Consider the following 24,138-nt stretch of genomic DNA (forward strand, 5'->3'; position numbering starts at 1 on the left):
AGGAAAAAAACAAAAACATGAGAAAATGACTTACCGAGGACTCATCACGGCTTTTTTTAGCAATCATGTAGAGTTGAGCAATGCGGTATTCATCTACCGTCATTGGTAGAGGGATTCGGTACTCTTTAATTAGCATTTTGTGTCAGATCCTGTTCCTAGTTGATGGGTTCGTTGGTTCGTAAGCTATGACAACGATGACGACGAACTGAAGAGTCTTGATTGGATAATTAACAATAATTATTGGTCCTTCAGAAGTCCTTCACATCATCTGCGTCACTCTTTATAGAGAGAGGGAAAAAATATATATATTTAAAATGTAAATAAGCCTATGTAAATTTTGTCAAAGGATTATTTATAATCAATATTTTTTTGTTAAAATGATATTTCTTTTTTTTTTTTCAATTTCTTTACTTTTTTCGGGGAATAAAACACAGTTTTTCTTGTTGCTACTATGCTTATTATCAAGAAAGTCAAGTAAAGTTTGTGCTTTTTTACGTCTTTTGTTCACCATCTGAATAACACTGTTACATTACATTACATTATAATCTCACATTCCAAAAAAAAAAAAAAATACACATCTTACAAAAGAATAGAAGAAAAAAGGGAAAAAACGCGAAACAAATTTTGTGATAAAATGTATGTAAAAAGCTCGCCGAATAGGCCCCTCTAAGCACGGGATAAAAAAGAGAGAGAGAACACAAGAGGGGGGAAAGGAAGAGAAGAGAGGGAAAAATATCGCACTCTGGAATACAAAAAGGCTTTCATTTTGAAAAAGCAGTAAGAGCGCCATCTGTTCATCAAGGTCAGAAGAGAATGATGGTGGATTCGTTTCTTCTCCCCTCACGCCTCAAGCGCCTGTGAGAGGGGAGGGAGGTACGAAATGGGAGAACCTGTGGAATAGAAACAAGGAAATAGGGCGCATTTGATAGAATCTGTCAACATAAAAGCAGTGTTGAAGAAAAATAAAGCAAAGGAGAAAATCCAAATTTATTTTTTTACCTTCAGAAACATATTTAATTGTATTATAGGCTTATTATTCACATATCTAGGATGTGTTTAGATACACCAAAAATCTTTATTTTAATTGAAGATCCCGAAATGGTTCCTTTCACTCATACAATCTAACAATTCCTTATTCTTTTATCGTGAACATCAATTTTTGCTCCTTTAAGTGCAGCTTGTGAAATAATTTATTGATAGCAAGGAAGAGTATTTCGTCGTCTCAGAACACAATCGCAATCCACACTCGATTTAGAGAAAAATCATTCCAACTTACTTGTATGTTGACAGGGAATGAATATATATACTCCTCTTGAAAGACATTTGGAGTCCATTTGCGTTGAGATGCATTGATTAGCAATAGCTTAAACCTTTACTTGATTTAAGGGACTTGTATTATTTCCATATAGGTCCATTCATATAAAATCCATCCATTTGCATTTCTATTAATATGACGATCAACTTTGACTACTTTAAGTATGATTTGTGGTACACCCAAAGGATTAATAAGAAGATTTTGTTGACATGAATTGAGGAAAGTCATTCTGTATAAGATAATAAAATCTTAGATCGAACTCAATTTTGAGCAAAATCATTCTGGCTTGCTTTTATGTCGATAGGCCGTATATATTTCCCCCTTTTTCCAGAAACTACAGGGAAAGTCATTCACTACAGGATAGTAGGCATTTTAATTCCCTTCTTTTCAGACAAGGCATGTGATGTCCGTGCTCAAAGTAGTAGAGAGCCAAAGGGAAATCATCAAAACGTAAATTAAAGAAACGACGTATGGGAAATTATTTTATCAATATTTTTGCTGGAGGAATTAAACTCTATGCAGGAACGTACATAGGGGGTTGGCTGTAAGGGCTGCACTCCTCCAAAATTAAGAATTTTTGCTTTTTACCAGAATTTATCGTTTAAGATGAAACACATTTACGCAAAATCGGTTTTTTTTTTTTTAAAGAAAGGGCATTTGGCCAAATTATACAGCAAAGTAATAAATTTTATATTTGAAATATAGAAAATTAAACTTATTTTCCAAAAAATCAAACTTATTGTGGATAGCTGTGAATTTTTGAATTTTTTTTTTCAAAAACTTTTATTATTTGTGAAGTGTAATAATTTTTTTTTTTTTTTTTTTTCAAAAATTAACTTTTTATGTACAGCTCTGGATTTTTCACGTTTTTGTTCCAAAAAATTTAATTTTAGTCAGAGGTAAAATAAAATAAATTGTAAATATATATATCACTCTGCGGACGCCCACGCAATGATACATAGAGCTGTATAAAATATGAGCTAAACGCGTGCTAGACTCTTAGTATTTGTTTCCAAAATAAATTATCATTATTATTGAGGAGAAACATCATCTAAGTATCAATTATGTTTACACACGGATAATAACGGAGAATAATACTGGGGATTGGATGTGGAGTTATTTGTGAAAGTCCTTGTTGGACTCAGAGTAGAATTGAAGATCAAAAACGAAGTAATTCTCGTGGATGTCCTCACAAAAAATGGAGTGGAATGGATTATTTATTTCCTTTGTCACATCTATTTACAACTACTCTAATCAAAACCATGACAGCTGAACCATATAACAATTTTCATATTTTTTAAAACTACCCATTTATTAGATTCAAATAGTCAAATCTATGCCTATAACTAAAAAAGAGGCTTGGCTAGGCTTAATATTTGAATTACCTCAATTCATAAAAACTATGATTTATAAATTTGTCAAGGCTGATTTTGTCTTGTTTGACTATTTTAATCTAATAATACTATTTTTTCATGAAAATATGATAGATGGTCCACAAATGGCCTTATGAACTTATGTTATCCTATGGTTATAATTTCTCAGTTCTTCTACCCCATTTGTAGCGGGCGTGCTTGAGCCTTTGGTTACATGCATCTAGTAGCATATGTAATTATGAAAATCCATTGAATTTTTTAACAATCCCATTTTTTTGGGAATTGGTAATCTGAAGAATTGTTGAGTAAGAGAAACCTTGAGGATTTGTTGTGGGTTAATAATTTTAAATCCTTGTGTGACTCAGAGGAGAATTGAAGATTGACATCGGACTAATTATTGATAATAATTCCTTTCCTTCAAATTGTGAGGTTTACCATATTTACGAGATATTATGAGTATTTATTTCTGAAAGGCATAATATCTAAGTGTATAGTATATGAGTTCCTGAAATATGTAGAATAACGATTACAATTGCAGGGAAATTTATTTGTGTGTGTTCGTGGGGTACTCGCCGCAGTGGAATTGAGAATCGACATCGTTGTAATCCAGTTTATGTCTGTATAGATATGGAATGGAGTTTTTGTTTATTAACTTAATCTCATAGCTGCGTGCAGCTATTCTAATTAGGTGTACTCCACCTATTTTACTTTTAAATTGACTGGGTGGGCGATCAGGTTGATTTTATGTTCTTTTTATTTTTACGTACCAACAGAACATGGTTGATGCAACTCTCAGAAAGGAAAGTTTGTATCCCAGTAGAGAATTTTACTGAGAGTGGGCCAGGAGGCAGAGACGCCAATTGAGGGACTATAGACCCCCCCCCAATTAAGGAATTTTTGTTTTTTAACCAAATTTGGGTTTGAACCGAGTTTCAAAACTAATATACAGACACGTACATTAATTAAATGTTCAAATAAGGACAAACATCATGTTACTAAGAGCACTTCTCCTCTTCTACGTGCCTCTCGTTCATGGCTCAAAGCATGCAGGTACCCACAGTTTGCAAGTAAAATTATGGACTTTTTGATTGGAAAGAAATATGGTGTGAACTTTTGTAAGAATGATTAGGAGTATGACCTTGAGGCTTATTCATAAAATTGATAATTGTTGGTTTTTTGTCTTTCGTTTTCAAAATGATTTCCTTTGGGCGCAGACCTAGTTTCCATCATGGGCCTAAAGGGGACCCAGCACTTATTGATGAAGGTCTAGGACATACCCACCCATTGCTGCTCGACGGTTGCCTTGTGGTAATCCAAACTTTGGTTAGGAGTATCATAGCCTCTCTTCTCGACTATATTCAAAATGGGAAGGTCGGAGGGGGAATAGTCGACCCATTATGCTTTAACCAATTCAACAATTTCTGGACTCTCTTAATCCGATGGGCCTTGGTTACTATTGATACCATTTGCCGAAATCGTCGTGCATAAGATACCTTCTCCCAAATCCTTCAAATACCTTCTCACAGTCCAATCATTGACATTGAGAGCCTTGGTATGCAGCCTCATCGACTTGGCAGGATTTCGAATAATCGGGCTGTCCAAATCCTCCATGACCCCGATTTTCCGATGTCTAACGCTGCCAGTGGATCTCTCAGTTCTCTCATATGAACCCACAATGCTTGTAATCTTGCAAACAAGACTCCCGGAGCACCATCATGATCTCATCTACAGTCACTTGGGCGTAGAGCAAATCAGACACAGTTTGCCTTTTTACAACCACGCAGACAATAGATACTTTTTTATAATAAAAAAAAAAGTTTATTAACCGGAATAGTTATTACTTTTAATAACGGAACCTAGTATTCTAAAATATTCGGCCTAGGATAATTTAGATCGATATAAAGTTCAGTCCACGATTTTACCTCGCACACTGTTCACTAATTAAAAGCATCTCTTTATCAAATCTTACAAATATTTGCCTGCACAAAGTGAATGTCTTGGTTCATTCACCTCCATTTTAATTGTCCTTTTGGGGTTTTTATACTTTTTTTTCTAAAAACACATACAGCATCAATTTCCCCATACCTCTACCCATGGGAGTTTTCCATGATCGTGCAAATATATCTAGAGACGATATTTATACAATATAAATTTATACTTTACAACTATGAACATTTATTTAAACCCAATCAAAAAATATTATTTTTTATACTTAAAAAAAAAAATGTTATTAACCGTTATTTGACAAGTATTTTTTTCTCAATAAGAACGGAATTATATTTTCTTTCTATAGATATGTATTATGTATGTAACAAAGAAACCGTGGTTCATTTCTACCCTCCATGAAACAATAGAAAACCTTGAACCTGTACAAATAAGGAGTTGGTTTTTTGAAGGCAACATTTATCTTGTATTCAAATAAAATACAAGCTTAACTTGTATGTAGATATTCATTTAGGGCAAGTATTGATATACGCTTTCTTGAATTGGAAGTCCCTAGATGCCAATGGGGATTAAAAACCCTCAACACTCAACACTCATAAAGAAAACATCTAATCCATTTTTTTAATTCAGTAAAAGTTTCAGGAAATTAAATTATGATTGAGCTATGAACTCATTGGAAGACGTAAATTGGCAATTTCTTTTTGTTCATATCAAAAAACCACTTCTTCTATGGAATTATTCTTCTTTTTTTTTTTCTTTTTTTTTTACTCACTTATCAATAGGTATGGGCACAACGTAGGGTAAAATAACAGCTTTGAGATTAGAAATATAAAAATGGTTACATTAATTATTTTTCCTAATTGGTTTGGTATTTAAATAATAGATCACCGTAGTGTAAACATCTCTCTCTCTCTCAATGACTAAATTCCCGACTAATTTTAGTGTTTTTTTTTTTTTTAATGCATTATAAAATAATAATATACTTTGAGCACATACACAGATAGGATGATATTTTTGTGGCTAGTCAGAAGTGTTGGGTGTCAGTTAAAACGATGATATCGACCAGCAAGTATATACTCCACAATCTCGAAAAACCCAGAGTATCCTTGTTGTAATCCATACGGGACGGGACAAGGTTGAGAATGCAAACATCTTAAACCTGGACAGGTCCTTTGTCTGGAGTCAGGAAGGAACTGCAAGTGATTAGGAATCAACAACAAAGCCTATTGATTACAAGATGAGGCCATAACTACTTTTTTGACTCAAATATGTCATCGAAGTATTGGTCTGGATAATGTAAACATGAAGTATCAAATTGATTAGGATTTGTGAAATAAGATTTGCCTCTCTTAATACTCCCAGGCACACGGCACCGGAAGATTTGGCAGGCTCGAGCAACCTCGTGTAGGTCCAGCTTTATTATTTTAATAGTTTTGTTTTTGCACTTTTAATTTGCATTACCTGGATGGATGGAGTAGAGAAAGGAATAAATTATACCTGCCACAAGACCAAAAAAGTTCCCGATGTCTTGGTCACAGACTGTCTTCATAGTTGAAGTCCAGATTTTTTGACTGTAAAGAGCCCCAACCTGAGCCCATGCGATATCAGGGGGAGGGTCGAACATGAGGCATGTGCCAAGAATCATTCGTCTTTGGAAGCCATGAAGAAGTCAATTACCCGTACATTGCTGGAACTGGACGAGGTTATCAAGAAAGGCGGATCTCATTATAAATAAATTAATGTCATTAAATGTAGCTTTCAGCTAATAACAAGTTTATGCTTGGTTCAACCCCATCTATGAAGTTCGTTTCTTATAAGCCTCTAAAGATTTTCCCAATTTACCTAGACAACCCTTTATTTATACAATGCCGTTTCAAACCCCTTTGAGGTGAATGATTCTACTCGTACATGACTAAGGACTCTATTAAACTTATGTAATATAGGTTTTTTTTAGGAAAGGGGGGGGGGATAGTTAAGTGACAATCTTTCACTTATACTGCAAAATCTTAAGTATATTTTCTTTAAAAAAAAACAATAACCTTCTTTTTAAAAAGAGGTGTGCAAGTTTTTTTATTTATTTTCATATTACTTTGAGAAAAAATTAATTTCGTATTTCCCGCACTTTTTTTAAACTAAATATATATTGTTGATTATTGGTAACATCGGATCAAACGCTAAGATATTGTAAAGGTGTGAATATATATTAATAACCCTTTTTAGACAGCATTGTACTTGGCCCCTTCAGTCGTGAATTATCTTGGGTCAAGTATGGAGGTTTCAAATGCAAAATATTTTTTTCAGCTCAATTCTACCCTCTACTGAGAACAACTCGACCGTTTGAAACTGGGAATCGAACAAAAGTGGTCAGTATTGGTGAATAGTAGACAAAAAGGCATCATCAAGGCAACACCAGGGAGCACACATATTTGATGACGCGTCAGAAGCTCCAAGAGCTCGGATGGAAAGTTCTTATGTATTTACACTTCTCTCCAAAGTGACCTGTAGCTGTCATTAGGCAATTCACTTGGGGGTAGAAATGTGGCCTCAATAGAGGCCTGTGAAATGTTTTATACTAGTTTTTTGTCAATAGGGACAACGAGAAGGGGATCATGAAGCTGAATTCTTGTTGGCAACAAATTATCGAACAGAACAGGGCATAATTGGCTTTAATTTGATTATTCTAACACTTTCTATAACGCATTGAAATAAAGTGAAAAAAAATTAATTAATTTTTCCCCAAACGTATTACAACATAAGCCATAAATTATTTTAAAAAATAAAGCAAATCTAGTTTGATTTTTTTTTTTTTTTTTTTTTTATTAAAAAAATCAGGGATTATTAACTTGTCACCCAAACTAATATATTAAAAACCTCAATATAAACTAAAAATAGGCATTCATCAATAATTATTAGACATAATTAGTATTAATGAAGTGAAATTAATTAGATTGTGTGAACAGAGGGGGCATAGGGTTTCTGGTTAATTTATATCACTATAGATTGATAATCGTATTTATAAATTAATGAAATAATTAGTTATATTATTAGAACTGTAAATCACATGACCTGCATTTGTGTAAAAGTATAAGAAACTAAAATTCGGTCTAGATAGATCCAAAGGAAAAAATCGGTTTGGACACTCTTTAAGGTAAACTTCGGTCTTGATTGGTCCAAAGGGAAAATTCGATCAAGTTTCGTCTCAAAAAAAATCGGTCTAGACCTATTTTATAGATAAATTGTTTATAACATACTGTATTTTCAACTACAATGACGAACTTTAAACAGAGATATCTCCAATGAATTTTAATTCCGTCCTTCTATGGAGTATGGAATTCTGAAAACGAGCATCTCTTGAGATGGATGGTCAAGTTAGAAGTTTCTTCCTTCGATCCCCTCTAACATAGAAGTCCACTTACTAGTAGAATAAATAAAGTCACGTATGTTCGAGGAAACGGATTCTTATTACTTATAACCCAACTGATTGACTTGAATCATCTAATGAATATATAGATATTATATGTATAAAATCGGTATTTAATGTTAGACTGAAAAAAAAATTGGTCCAAGATCTAAGACTGCGGTCTGAACCCAAAAATTGGTCCAGAACAAAATTAATCAAGATCAAACAGAAAAAAAAAAATTCGTTGCTGGACCAAGTCTCAACACAAGTAGCTGTTACCCTGACAATTTGTAGATAATATTTGGAAGTTGTGATGAGTTTAGTTCTTTATTTATTTGGTGCAGTCTAGTCTTAAAACCAGTCATATCAGTCCTTAGGCCCGGTCATTGGAACTGTCAGCTCTAGAACTCATTCAAAAATGATGAAATAAAGTGACGTCATAAATCAACGAAATAAATATGTTTTAAGGTGGATATGGAGGACTGAACGTTAGGGAACTGACGTTTTAGTCCTAAATAATGATGGACACAACAATATTTGCAAGGAGACATTTGGCATGACATTTTATTCAAATAGCTGCACAAAAAAAAAAAATCTTACTCATAGTACAATTGTCATTTGTTTCTACACCTGAATCACAAACCCAATTAACTCAATAAAGTACCGTTGTATATAGATATTTTGTAAGCCTACTACATATTTTTTTGTATATATCTAGAAACAAAATTAGTAGGAACGTATTTAAAACGTACTAATGAAATATTTACAAAAGAAAAAAATAATGAGAAAATAGGGCAATCATTTATATTTTTATAGGAGAAATTAATCTGGAGCAACGAACTACTAAGAAATTAAATCAAAAGATACTTAAGCTTTGAAATAACTAGAAAATTAATTTGACTCATTTACATAATGAAGTATTTCCGTTTTTCCTTATCTAGGATGTTGGTTCCCAAGCTTTCAAATATAGCGCCTCATTGAAGAACAAACAATCAGGAAAGACATCAATTAATAAAATATCAGATATACATTCATATTTTTATACAAGAAACTGTCGCATCTTGCGATTATGAACTGGTATACATTCCATCAATTCTTCGTCGGAGAAGAAAATCACTGTTCGCATTAATAAAACTCCTACAAGGCTTCATACGGAAATGTTGATACTTATAAGGTAAGAATGGCCTCAAACTTCTTTGACATCCTCTCTGAAGCCTTTAGCCCCATTGTCACGGTATTTTTACTTATTTAATTAAAAATTTAAGGCTTAATGAGAAGAAAAAAAACCACTGGATGCTGTTAAATTTGTCTAATCTAGTACAAAATTGGCTAATTTGGCAATTCTGATGCGAAAAACTACAGGAATGGAGCGACCAAAACAAACACAGAAACCAAATACCGGGCCGTGCAGAATTATTTACCGATTTTTGTTCAGAACATATCGCGGACAATAATGACATTTCGAATGACTTGAGAAACAATTTATTCATACATTATTAGAAAAATAAAATAGTTTGTGATCAAATTTAATCAATGTATCCACCATTTGACTCAATGACACTGGTCAGGCGACGTCTGAAGCTGCCACAGACTTGCTGGATGTAATTGGCGTCCATGGAGGCCCAGGCCTTGTTGACAGCAGCCTTTAAGGCATTTATGTTCTTGTGTTGTTTTTCGCAGGCCTTGGTCTGCACGTGCGCCTAGATAGAGAAGTGTAGGGGGCTCAGATCTGGGCTCTGAGGGGGCCAGTAGTCCTTGGCCAAAAGTTCATGTTGTCCTTGAGCCACTCCTGAGCTTTCTTGGAAGCGTGGGCGGGTGCTCCATCTTGTTGAAAAGCCCAAGGAGAGTTGCCTACTATGGATTTGATCCACGGAAGGACCTTGGACGCCAGAATCTTGACATAATCCTCAGTCAGTGGGGAACCATACCTGCTTCATGGCCTTCCCATTGGATCTCCAAACATCTCCAAAGCTCACAACACGGTCATTTTGCCTGTTGAAAACAGGATCAACCGTAAAAGTTTTCTCATCTGAAAAAATGATGATGAGTCCCGATGAGCTCTTGATATCATTCAAGATTTTCTTGGCACGCTCAAGTCTGACTTCTCGCTGACGTTCAGTTAGTAGAGGGCGTACAGTACGCCTCAGGGACTTTCCTCCAGCCCTTTTCAATGCCCTTGAAACAGTTGATCTCGACGTTCCCATCTTTCTGGCCATGTCAGCAATGGACCTGTTGGCCCTGCTTGAGATCACCTCCAGCCTCCAAGCGCTTGGAAACGTTGTAAATTGTCTTCAACGAGGCCTCAACCTGTTCCTTAATGTTGTTATGAGGCACTCCCGCTCGGAGGAGGGCTGCAATTTCGATCCTCTTTGTTTCCTGATTGGACATGGTCTCACGTGTGGAAGTTGTTACGCTCTCACAGGAAGGATTTTTGTTTATTTTAACAGTAAAAATACGAAACAATCAGATTGGTTGCCACAAAACCTCTTAAAAAGTATATTTACATAATTGGTAAATAATTTTGCACGCCCCGGTATGTTCAATACTAGCTCGAACGTTGTATTGAGTTACTTAGGTAATTGTTACATTTAATTTCATAGTATGAGTTTGTATAACTGTCTGTATATATTTTACAACGTGTTTTATGTAGGATAAATATTCGGCTCACAATCAGTTAACAACCCCTTATCATTAGGCACCACTGATCTAGGGCAACATTTTGAAAACATTGATGTATTCTTTAAAAAAACGTTTCTTTGTGGAAATCCATATTAATAAAGCCATGTTTGTACGTCCGTCTGTATGAATATATGATAAGTCACGGAGTGCAGTGCACATAGGGCTCCTTGACATATGTGTCGCGATAACATAAAAGCAGGTTAGTATACTTTTTCACAATATTGAAACAGTATGATAAACGTATCCGTTGATATGAGTACTATAATTTATATTATTTCAAAAAGGTGATTAATTTCTAAGGAGCCCTGGTTTTTTACGGTTAACTCAACCTGATAAAAATCGGTTATTTGGTAACACTGATAATAAAAGATACAGAGACGTCATGACGTGAAAATTATTTTAAAGAATAATGAATAAGTATTCACGTTAGCGAGAATAAAGGAAAGAAAAAGGGACTGGCTGGATAGGAACATGTTTCACCAACTGAAATTGATTTAATGATATCAAAATGTTAGTTTCAAAATTCTTGAGGGAGAGCGGGAGCGCGCTCATTGTTTTGAATAACGAACGAGAGCAGGAGCGCGCTCGCTATTTTAGAAGAGCAAAAAAATCGCTCGAATTTCCACTCATTTATATAAATTTGTATTATTTTTTCAGTTTTCTGCATCTTATGAAAGTTAAAGTATAGTTTAAAAGATTACAAGAAAAGACGGTTAAAGTGATGTCTCAAGAAAAGCTAGAATAGTTTATACAGAACTGTATTCTGTAATTCATACAAATCTCATTCAATTCTCTTGATGTTTAAGGAAGTTGTGTAGTTTTATTGAAATACCATATTTCATAATATCACAGATTTTGGTGTAGGTTATACCATTAACAGATTTAACACTACGAAAAAATGGCGTGAAATTCCGATGATAAATTGGTCATAACTTCCGTAATATTGAAGATAGAGACATTATTTTGTTATCAAAATGTCTTAATTACCATTATCTATTATATAAAACAGGTTTAAAAAGGAAACAAAATGATTTTTTTTTTTTTTTTGTAACTTACATACATAAAGAATTTCATGTTCAAATACGCGCCAAAAAATGAGCGCCGCCCATTTTTCATTGAGCGGGAGCGCGCTCAAAAAATTAGTCGTATACATATTTTGATCTAATAAATAATGATACAGCCGTATTAATGACATATTGAAGGGATGTGACCTGTATATAGTGCTTCATAATGTATATCATACTCATATTTTTGATATATCTAGGATAATATAATGTAGTAGTATTCATCTTCTTTTACAAAGAGCACTATTTCTCTTCGTTTTTGTCCCCAGTGGTGTTGCTTGTTCCTTTTTTTTAGGGGGGGGGCGCCACCCTAAAAACAGTTTCCAAATGTGTCTCATATATATATGAGTATATAAAAAAATTTACATATATATAAGTAATCATATTACGATGCTGATAGTATTTTGGGCTAACAACCCCCCCCATCATGCTGACCCTGCTGGCCCATGTGCCTTTTCAGTATATCTTAAGATTTGAATGAAATACAAACGCTGGTATGTTGTTAAAATGACTTTGTTTGTTTTGATTAATGAGCGCTCTCAAGACTAAAGTACTCAAAGTCATCCCAACACATTAAATTGTTTCTCTCAACCCCTTATTATCATTCTTTTTTTCTTGAGGAGAGAACAGACTCCATGAATTGATATAAATTGTGAGTATTTACTTCTGAGGGTTTCATGAGGATGTATCCCCTATATTATTAAAGCAAAATTTGTCTTTTAGCCGACACTTAATTACTCCTGTTAATGACAAGTACTAACGCTAGTAAATGATAAATGAATAAATAAAAGGGTGAAGAAAAATGTATTTTTCAGTCAGCTGTCCTAGGTGTTGAACGTATTTTATTATAATCAAAATTCTAAAGAAAATATAACTAAATTAAACCTTAAAGAGGTTGAATATATTATATAAATATGTAATGGATTAACATTAAACATATATGGAACAACAACAAATGGAGAAATGTCTAATATATATTGTTTTTACAGGATACATTTTTTAAAAGGATTCCTTATTTCTGTCAATTATGAGCTATATACTCAAATTTGTGGTATGGATCGAGATATCCAGGAATAATGGCTATAGTCTAGAATATTCATTTAATATATGATCCTTTACTTAGCTCCGATATGACGTTTCAAATAGAATCTATCGTATCCTTTTTTTTTTCTAAAGCTATTTCCAAAGCATACAAAAGATTTATTAAATTAATTTATAGGCAAATAGAAATGCAAAATAATTTTGATTGAGAATACAAATGATTTCCATACTTCCTTTTGATAAATATCGTAGCAGTTTGTTTTTGTGTTGATGGACTGCTATTCAACGTACGAAAATCAAAAACTCAAATATTGAAATTTAAAAGAAGTCAGGTGATTGCAAATCATAAGTTTGAAGAAAGTTGATTATGTTTATTTATTTCATACATTCTCTTTTGCAAAAAAATGCAAAATAATAACTTTATTGCGTTCTGCTTCCCATAAATCCATGTTGTAAAAAATCTACCGTGTGTTCAAAACAAGACCTTAAGCATATTTGCAGCACACTTAGAAAAAAGGATGAAGGTTAAAAGGTTACAAGTTTCTACTTTGATCCACGACGGTAAAAACATTTTTAACATAATGGAATAGCTGGAAATCAGCTTTTTTACGGTTTACAATGTCTGTAAACCCTTAAAAAGAGGGGGGCCTTAAGGATCATCTTTGCACAAAAAGGCCCATCCAACTCCGTGTGTCCCACCACCGTTTACAATTATGCCAAAGCTTCCGGGGATGTGTCTTTCACTTATTTAGAGCATCCTTTTCTCTCTCAAAGGTACAAGAAACTCCGTTTCGAAAGTGAACGGTACCTATTGAATTTATATTTACTTTTTCTCGGATGAAAAGGAAATAGATATTGGTCCAGTCATAATTCAACAAAATCGCCAGGTAGTTCTAATATAATTCACATCATATTCAGAACGAAATATCCTGCACATCAGCAATGACAGCAGCCGATTACTGGGTGATCAGGAAGAAAAAGTTATCAAATATACCTACACAATCACAAAGCTACCTCGAAAGTCTAGTTGTGTATTTTCATACTGTAAATATTATTCAGGGATGAATAACAAAAAAATATAAACATTTGTTAGAAAGAACTTTGGGCTTAGAGAACCTACACCTCAACCCATTGGACTACTCTATATGGTGTCAAATATAGTCCAGTATTATAGTCCAAATATCCAGTATTCAAATTGAAAACCTGAAGTTATTATTTGTCAACATAGGATGGATAAAAACTGACAAAGACTATATACATAATGTTTCTATGACTTATGAACAATGGTATTCATTTTGATGATTAAGTATACTATTGTCATATTTTTGACCCAGCCCACAAACACACTAATTGCTGAAAAAAAAAACTTTTTTGGGGGTAACCATAGATAAAGATTTCGATTCTAAAATTTTAGTTTGGGGCAAAACTCAATATTCTAATATATTTCAGTATGCTAACAATAACAACGTGCTGTGAATATATTCAATGCAAGCATGGTTATTTGTCTTTAACAGACCTATCTGCAATACAGTCTTAGAGACACCAGCAGGGGTTGGCTAGAGGCCTGTAGCATCCCTCTAATAAAGGAATTTTTGTTTTTTTACTACAAAATTTAATATTCATTTTTTTAAAGATTTAATATTTGAAATTTCTTTCCAAAAAAAATTATAAACAGCTGTGGAATTTGGAAATTTTTAGAAAATAACTGCGGATTTTTGAAATTTTTTTCTAAAAATTATAACATTTGAAACTTTTTTTTACAATACCTTTAATCTTTGAAATTTGATTCTTGACTTTTTTGTGAATAGCTGTGGATTTTTAAAAAAAAATTAAAAAAATTTAGTGTTAGAAAATTAATTTTTGAAATTTTTAGACTTTTTTTCCAAAAAAAATTTTAAAAAAATATATATATATAATCCTGCGGACGCCCCTGAGTCTTGCATTCCTTCAAAGAATTTGCTTTAACTATAAGCTACGGTGGTATGCAATCCATATTATTGGCTTTTAACAAAAATAATTATAACAATATTTTAATCAACAGCTACATATACTCATATACGGCAGCATTTATAGTAAGCTCTTAGTCTAGTAAAATAGTTATATATCCTATAAATGTACTCTAAATTATACAATACAAACCAGGTAGCAGGGTTTTATTGCTGATTTTACGATATTTTGCCCGTAAAAAATGTACTATTTGGTACATGCATTTTATAAATTTGATATTTATAATAGGCATTAAAAAACCATACAATCAAATGACTAGATGATAGAAATTTTTTGAATCGCGTAGCATCAATATTGGCGAACATAAGGTCACCCAAACATTCAAAGTTAAATATATCATCAGAAAAAAGATGGAATGGAAAAAAAAATCGTGCTCAATTATTGTAGCCAGGAAGTGCTTCTTGATACAGAAAGTACTCAGATTTAAATGAACGAATGCATCTGTTAATGTTATTAAACTTATGTACTTCATAAAAAATGTCCGTTTGTCTTCCATAAAAATCGTTCTCTTTTTTTTACTACACTTAAGAAAAGGCGCTGGGTCAAAGATATGTCGAATAAACTTATATAAAAGAGAACTGTATTTTACCTCTTCAAGGTGAAATAGAGTTCAAAATTTAATCTGATATCGAACAGGGCGTAACTTCGCTAACACAAAAATACCCAATGTAATATGTTGTCAGCTATCGATTCCCGCGCCTCACTTAATACGTCATGGCTATTTCATAATTTACTTTTATTGATAAATAAACGGAATAATAAGTTATGCTATAACTTTGCTCCATTTCCAAAAGAACAGAAATACCATTTCTGTTGTGATTACTCGTCGTATATATATACATATGTATATATTGGTCATTTTTTTATTTCTATGAAGATATTTAGGCTGTCGTAAACAAATAAAAATGTATAGCTCCACTTTTAATTAAATATTACTAAGCAATATTATAATAACTTAATATATTAAAATACTTGACGAGATTTTAATATTATGAAATAACTATATAGCACGTTGACTGAAAAGTCCCAGACTTCACACGAAGATAGCCTATTTTTTTTATTACCTCCTTTTATGTCAGTACCAACCTTCAAAGGATAGCTGTCAAAAATTTATGACAGTCAGCTCTTTATTAAGTGAGTTATTGTGCTAAGTGATACGCGTCTTTTGTTATTTCCAAAAGAGTAGATCAAAAACCATTTCGTGTTTTAATTTTACATTGCTTCTTGATGAGGAAAATACAGTTGAAGCTAAGCAAAGTCAAGCCAAAAGTATTATGGAGTAAGAAGCTCCGGACTTTTTCAGACCTGATGTTATATATAATTCATTTTAAAAATTGTGAGGAAATAATATGGATACTTAAGCGATAAATAGCATTTGATATTATTAGGGCAACAACTACCGGATGATTTCTGTCATTTTATAAGGAAAGGTTGCGTGATACAATAAAGGGAACAACGTGTTAAGAGATAAAATACTTATTGTACACCCGGTAATTAGTTATTTTTGCAAATGAAGGGATTTTGTCGCAACCATGGAACAAAAGAAAATTATATAGGACACGCAAAACAAAACTAATGAATTGTCTGTCACTCTACAAAACCCCTCATAAATCATTCAATGCCTTCACTATACGTATGTTGTAATGACTTTATAGCACAAAAGTAGTCCAATGTCTTAGTATATTATATGAAGCATTATCATTGACTTCATAAATTGTATCATAGTTGAAAGGGACGCCATTTTGGGAGCTCAAAGTTGATACTTTTACTAGATATAATAAATCTTCATCGAATGGCGTTAAGTATACAAAAAGACTTAATATCTGCATTGAGTACTACTTGATGTAACTGATAAAGACTGATATTTGAATTTAATTAAAGATTATGTACTATGTACAATCTCTAGAAATGACTAAATTTGACACATTTTATTATCTTATAGGAACGATAAAATGAAGAAATTTGGAAAAAAATATTTTATATTTTCCATTATGGATAAAATCCAAAAAGTACACGATAAGTTCTAGAACAAATATTTTGTACATATAAGAGACGGTGGTATCAAAATTAATCGAGTTATCTCAATTTAAACTTCATATAACGTCATTGTACTTGAAAAAACATATGTCATTTACCCAGGCTTGGGGTACAAATTTGGCCTGAATAGAGACCTATTAAATTTGGTTTTTTTGCCAATAGGGGCAAGGGCTTCAACGAAAAGGGTATTATGAAGTTGGATTCTCGTTGTAACAAGTTGTCGAACAGAAGAAGGCATACTTGGCTTAAATTGGATGGTTCTTTGAATTTTTTTTCAAAAAATTCAAAATTCATGGCTATTCTAAAAATATTCAAATATCCACAGTTCACAAAAAATTCCAAAAATCCATCCTTATTCTCAAAAAATTAAATTTTTTGGGAAAAAATTAAAAACTTACAGAAAATTTTATGAGAAAAAAATTTCAAAACGCTACAGCTGTTTACGAAAAATTTCTAAATTCTATAGATATTCACAAGAAATTATTTTTTTTCGAAAAAATAATCGAAAAATTAATTTTTTTTTCAAAAATATTTCAAAAATTATATCAAATTTTATAGTAAAAAGCAAACATGTCCTTTTTGGGGGGGAAGGGGCTCCAGCCCCTCCAGCTTACCCTCTGTTGACGCCCTTCTTGTTATATTATATAGTAGTTTTATTTGTAAGGAATTTCTATGAAGGCATTTAGAAAAAGTTTTAAGTTCAGAAAGTAATTAATATTTATTTGCTGCTTCCAATAATCAGGCGAAAAACTTGACAAATATAATATCAAATAAGAATGCAAATTTCCACACCGTTTCCTGAACAAAGCAAACGGGAAATTTTTTCTTGTATTCATGATACATTTTATGAAGAAAAAAAAAAGATTCATTGCGTTTGACAAATTAATAAGTGGACAAACTTTGATAATCAAAATTATACTACTGATCAAAGAAAAATATCATTATAATTGAATGTTGCAGGGTAAATATTTCTTCGTTTCAATCAGATAAGTATAATATTATATAATATCCTGAATCTTGTTTTCCAGGGTTTTTTTTTATTATTATTCATTTGCTATAAATCTATTATTCTTCTTCCAATTTCTCGAAAAGTGTACAAAATATCCACATTTCAAAATAATTTATATGATTTTTTCAGTGTACGTAGCTGTGTTTTAACAATTGATGAATTCCCTCCTTAGTGTATCCTGGGATATATAAAAAGGGGACTTACTATTGATATTTTCTGGCTACTGTTGTTGGTAAAAAATATTATTATCACCCACCTCTGAGATTCGCAACTAATTTTTTGGCATTTACCACTTTCAAAATATTTATTTAACCCAAGTAGCACTAAGTATTTTTAGCTTGAGTGACAAAAGCGTCTCTTTTTTGCCTTGGTTTACGCAATTTTATTGAAAGGAAATCCAAGAATTAAAACTTTTTGGAAAAAGTTTCACAATATTAAATTTTTTGAAAAAAAAAATTAAAAATCCATAGATATCCTTAAATAATTTATTTTTTTTGGAAAAAAATTTTAAAATCTATATTTATTCTACAAAAATTAAGTTAAAAAAGTCTATAGAAATTTTTCAATTATAAATTTTTTAAAAATAATTTTAAAAATATAATTATTTGGAGAAAAAATTTCAAATATTTCATTTTAGGCGAAAAATTTAAAAATGCATAGCTATTCAGAGAAAATTAAATTAAATTTTTAAACTATCTATTAAGGTACAAAAATTCCTTAATGGGGGGCTACAGCCCTTCCATCTCACCTCCTGCAGACGCCCCTGAGTTATGTAATAATTGTAAAATATTATTTTAAATTCTAAAGTACTCCCTGGAATGTCTCTAAGTACCCGAAAGGATAAACGTACCCCCGTTTGAGAACCACTGGCCTATCGAAACAGAAAAGAAGAATCGGCTTTGAAAGGAATTAAAAACGTGTATTTAGTTATTATTGGATCCGAATTCAGTATTTTAATTTATTGACAACATACAGGTGAGCATGTCTAAAACTGAAGACTCCTTTAAATTTTACGCCATGCACATATTCGTAATTTTATTGAGTTGAAACGGGTTTATACTCGAGACAAGGGCCTTGACTAGTTATAAACAAAACTCCAGGAAAATCTAAATAGTAATAGTGAAATAACAGCCGATAATATGGAGAGACGTCGAGTAGCAATTTTGGAACTTTCCGCGTGGGGAAAAACTCCTACTGAAATTGCTAAGGTTCTGAACTGCAGCCGCACCATCGTTTACAGCGTGGTAGCCAAAGGAACTCCTGAGACGACCACAAGATCTAAGTCAAGGCCTCGAAGGTCAGACAAAATGGTTGCTGCAGTGAAAAAGTCTGTCGAGGACAAGAGAGGCAAGGTCACTGTGTGCGGCCTCTCCAGGGAATTCAACGTCAGCAGAAGGGCCATGGACCGGCTAGTTAAGCAAGATCTTGGTCTTATGGTCTACAAGAAACCCCTCATCAAGCCCTCAAGGCGTAAAATTTAAAGGAGTGTTCAGTTTTAGACGCGCACACATGTATTCTTCTTCGAAGTGTAGATTAGGTTATTCCGGCAATCCAAAGGAAGAAAATATTTTTTGTCATAGACAAATGAAAAGTCTCCTCCATAGTTGAATCATCTAGGGTATACTAAGATATAGTTTAATTATATTATTTCTTAGTTTTGAAGAAACAGTTCCCCAAATTTAGCAACCTCTTCAAATATTTGATAAATTAATATTTACGCTATGAAATCATGGCATAACTATAACTGAAGACACATTGTAACATATATATGTCCATTTGAGAATATTGAAAGTTTTGTCATTTAGGGAATTTACTTTAATCTCAGACTGAACAGTTAATAAAAATTCTAAATACCATTGAAAATGAGAAAGATAATTTGAAAAATATATATATATATATATTGCTGAACAGTTGGACAATATATCAAATACTAAACAGAGAAGAAGATACTGGTGTAGTCATATCCGCTTTGATCGGTTTTGGGCAAAAAAAAATAAAAATATTGCAATTAGAGTAAAGGTCAAAAGTCGTTTTTCAATTATCCTCCACCCTTCAATATCCCGGTTAAAATCGGAACAAGAAATGCTATGATCATGAAATTTTGCAGGCAAGTATCTTGTATTATATAATTTCCAAAAACCCCAAAAAAAGTTTGAAAATTTGAAATAGTTTTGCTGACGTCATCAAAATTTCGAAAATGATTGTTATTTTTGCAATATTTTGGTACATCTTCAAATTTCATTCCAGAGCCGATCTACAAACAAGATTTTCAGTTTTGTTTTAAGAATCTGAAACATAAAACATAGGAAAATCACATCTTTTGTCATAATTAGTACATTGATCCAAGTTTGAAGTTCGTATCAGTAGCGTTACTATTAATCATCAGTGTTGTGTCTTAACGAGGTGTGTTAAGGCACAAACTATTTATACAGGAATCCAGTACGACCAAAGAGAAACAACGTGGAGGAATAAGGCAAGTATGGAATTATAAGAAATACGTATATATATTAATTGTCGATAAATATTATTACTACTCTGAGATATATACAGCATTGTCAGCGAATTTATAAAATAAGACACACAGAGTTTGCTTACACATAGACAAAGGATAGATTAAATAATAATAATAACAGGAACAATCAAATGAAAAGAAGATATATTTAATATATAATATTTCGACTATCAATAATATTTCTAACACTTTAAAAGATTTTTAACTGATTTTTTACTCTAATACCACTTTAATCTAATAAAAATATTGTTATTCAGTCGATGGAAGAAGAAAAGTGCATCATCATTTGTTTGATTGGATTCACCACTAAAAACCCAAAGATTTGTATCAGACATAAGGGTATTCAGTCACTGCTGAACTTGTGTGAACTTTGACAAAACTAAAATTTAAAAGAGAGACTGGAAAGAGATGTTCAATCAGCAACACAAATATCAGTCCATAAATCCTGTAGAAAAGATTTTACAGATAAAACAAGAAGAACAGATGAAGCAACTGCTAAAGATGAGCCTCAACTAAAACTGCTACGATCAGGCAGTGAATTGTTTGATTTCAAGCAACAGTGTTCCTATGCGGAAGAAGCTCCACAATAGATACAAGCATCCGGACCGAAGCACAATCCATGTAGTAACATTTTTGGATTTCCGCATGAGTTTGCTCGAAAAGTGTAAACGGAGAAAGGATACTTGGAGTGAGGAGGTGCACAATAGGCTGAACTATTGTAATTATCTTGTTGCAGATGAAGGCAGATATCACAAATCGTGTCTTCAAAGACTCATGACAGAGAAGAAATCAACAGATCTAGACGGAGGAGAAAGAGGACGCCCAAGAGACGAAGGCAGGCTTTACTGGTTTGAAATACTCTGTATATGGCTAGATGTTGATTTAGACGCAAAACTTCACACTTGTAAAGAATTGTATGAAAAAATGAGCAGCTTTGCAGGTGATGAAAGTGTGTGTATAGTGCCAAGAGACTAATGCAGAAACTTCAGGAGAGATATGGAAATAAATTGCATTTTACAGAGGTTGATGGAAAATAAAATGTTACGTGTTTTCAAGGCATGGGAGATTTTTACCTGGATGAAATATGGAATGAAGAAAGGCGGAATAAAGGATAAAGAAAAAGATGCCGAAAGGATAGTTAGAACTGCTGCTAAAGTTATCATGGACAAATACAATAAACAAAACATGACACCTCAAATTATCCGAAATATATGGATACATCAGATGTAACAAATGAATTGATTCCTAAGCTTCTGAAGACATTCCTACAGGTGCTGATAAAGTCAAATCTGAAGCAAAATAGTATTGGTCAAGCAGCAAAACTTAAATCTTCTTTGATGACAATACAATTTGGTTTAGCTGTCCAGTTGGATCACGTCTTTGGATCGAAATCGCTTCTTGATGAGCTTTATCGTCTAGTATTCTGTAACACCAATACTGAAGTCAACCGATTCCACCAATCTTCTATGGCAACAGAAGATGCCCCCACTGCCCTTGGATACACGATAGAATGACAACAATAACTGTGAACACACATAAGACGACCAACCGACACGCAGAATTAGGCAAAACCCGTATGAAGTGAGACAACGATGATTTGGAGAAGATTCAACCCTGAATTGAAATTCATAACCCATTTGATACAGGAGCTACAGCAACTGAAGGAGATGGAACCAACGCAGAAAGTGTTGGTGAAACAATACAGCATCAAGTAGATAGAATTTCGTATTCAGAGTCAAAAATCAAGAAGAAAGATCGGATGTAGACATTGGAGGCACTAGAGGTGGGAGTAAGAATCGACAAGGAGAAAGTGCATGTCGACCCATTGCTACTATTTTCTAGGCTACTTGTACTGATCGAGAGAGAAGAGGATATACGAAGCTATTTCCAGTACGAGCTCACAGCCGTACCTACTTGTTTCAGAATTCGATGTAGTAGACAAAGAAACGTGGAGAATTGAAGATTTGGATATTTCAACTGGGAATGTCATCACAGGTCATATCTTGTTCATTCATGCCTGGTCAAAACTGAATACTTTGAGTAACCATTAATAGCATGTAAAATATACTCACATCTACTCAAAATGTTCAGGGTTTTTTATATTTATTTTTTTAATTTTTATATCAGGAAAAACAAGTTCCCTAAAGAAGTTTGAAACAAACCGTATCTTTTAAGAATTTGCTGAAGTATTTGAGGACAAAATAGCCACAGCAGAGGAAGTAGAGTAAAAAAGACTTGAATTGTTAATGTTTAGGTAAATAAAAATATTACTAGATAAGTATATGCGCTTATCAAAATTTCCTACCTAAGAGAATCCTCAATAAAATTTGACAAAATGTGTTTAGATCTTATAAAAATTATATCTTATATTGCTAAAGTGGAAAAGGAAACTGGATTATGGAAGATTTGCGTTATCATCAGTTCATGAAGGCAGCAGCGACGTCTAAAACGGCAATCAACCCACAGTCTCATGCTCCAACCTAAAATGCTGCAATGTATCACTTTTTGCGAATCCATCTACAGGTCAGTGAATGGAAACATTGATGGGCGTTGAACTAAGTCCACCTGGTTTGGACTGGAAACTATCCAATAACAGTTACGAGCATATCATGACGGATTTTGGCACGGCTCCAGATAATATTCTTCGCTTCATACGATGCAATTCTAATGTATCCAAGATAAGTCTTTGCAATACCAAGGTTTGTAGCTGCAGGCGACACGGGCTTTCATATGTTTCAGCTTGTGGTAATTGCAATGGAGTTGAATGCGATAATTGTGACCATGAAGAAGTTTCATCAGACAAAGACAGTGTTGGAAGTGACGAGGAAGCAGATATTTGACATCTTTCATCTTTAAAATCTTTATCGATCAATAGTTTTCAATTTTTTTCGAGCAGTAAAATATGCATATATAATACATGGTACTTGTGTGCCAAATTTAATCATCATAACATTTTTGGTACGGGTTTTAACCGAGCTATTGGAGTCTGGAGGACAATTGAAAAAGTGAATTATGATAAAATTTGACAGAAATACCCTGCTTTACTCTAACTGCAATATTTTTTTTTTTGCCCAAACCGATCAAAGCGGACTTTGGATATGTTAACTTACATAGAATTGCGCTTGTTTTTCTACCAAATTTGTTAAGTGACGAAATTTTTCCGGGTTGAACCCCAATATGATTATACTATCAATAAAGTTTTTAGTAACGTTTATGCTATGAGAAAACTGAATTCCTTATTTATATAGAAGAAATGTACATGATGGGTGTTTTTGTACGTAAAGGTTTTCATACTTGAGAAAATTGCCACGAGTTTTAAGCTTAAATCCAGGGATATCCTCTTCTACAAGCTCATATCTCAAGTCACGGTTAGAGTCGCTTCCTTCAGAACATAAAAAAGTATGAATAATTTTTGATGAAGTATATTCTTCTACAATTTAGATACATGGTTTTTATTGGTGGAAAGTTTAATGGAGGAGAAGCTGATGGCACCCCTACAATGACAATCAAAATTATACAGATGACTTTGTCCAAGCTTCACTTAAATTTTTCAATTTCATTGGTACAAATTTAATCAATAAAGGCAACAGCATCACAAATATCTACATGAAAGATCTTCATCGCATGGTCGAATTACTAGATTAAATTCAGAATCTTAAACTTATTATCAGTTCTATTTCAATAAAGTATTAGTCTTAAAAGACTTGAGCTTCATTAAATCAAGTCGTAATTAGGAAAGTTTTGGACTAAACAGAAT

At 33.0% G+C, this 24,138-nt stretch overlaps 1 protein-coding gene and 1 long non-coding RNA gene across 17 annotated transcripts in view; one reads left to right on the forward strand and one right to left on the reverse strand.

Annotated features, from left to right (window-relative positions):
• The window catches only part of rdgB (retinal degeneration B), a 74,266-nt gene that overhangs the window by 45,356 nt on the left and 4,772 nt on the right, over window positions 1-24,138 (reverse strand). For 6 of the 16 annotated variants that reach the window (XR_011782198.1, XM_040721191.2, XM_071891709.1 and 3 more), the window contains exon 2: window positions 35-278. The exons of 2 other annotated variants lie outside the window; for them this stretch is intronic. Coding sequence is in view for 12 of the 14 variants with exons in the window: in XM_040721191.2 (XP_040577125.1) it covers window positions 35-136 (102 nt within the window). In the remaining 2 variants the exon portion in view is untranslated. Of the gene's footprint in view, window positions 1-34; window positions 279-411; window positions 577-24,138 lie in introns of those variants that run through there. 8 more of the 16 variants (XR_011782197.1, XM_040721192.2, XM_071891708.1 and 5 more) reach the window with 3 other exon arrangements.
• LOC121125933 (uncharacterized) lies at window positions 21,320-24,082 on the forward strand. The gene is made up of 4 exons (XR_005866781.2): window positions 21,320-22,438; window positions 22,509-22,635; window positions 22,760-23,749; window positions 23,823-24,082. It is a non-coding gene; the product is annotated as an uncharacterized lncRNA (long non-coding RNA).

The sequence above is a fragment of the Lepeophtheirus salmonis genome, chromosome 11, assembly GCF_016086655.4.
Source record: "Lepeophtheirus salmonis chromosome 11, UVic_Lsal_1.4, whole genome shotgun sequence".
In the NCBI taxonomy this organism is placed as follows: Eukaryota; Metazoa; Arthropoda; class Copepoda; order Siphonostomatoida; family Caligidae; genus Lepeophtheirus; species Lepeophtheirus salmonis.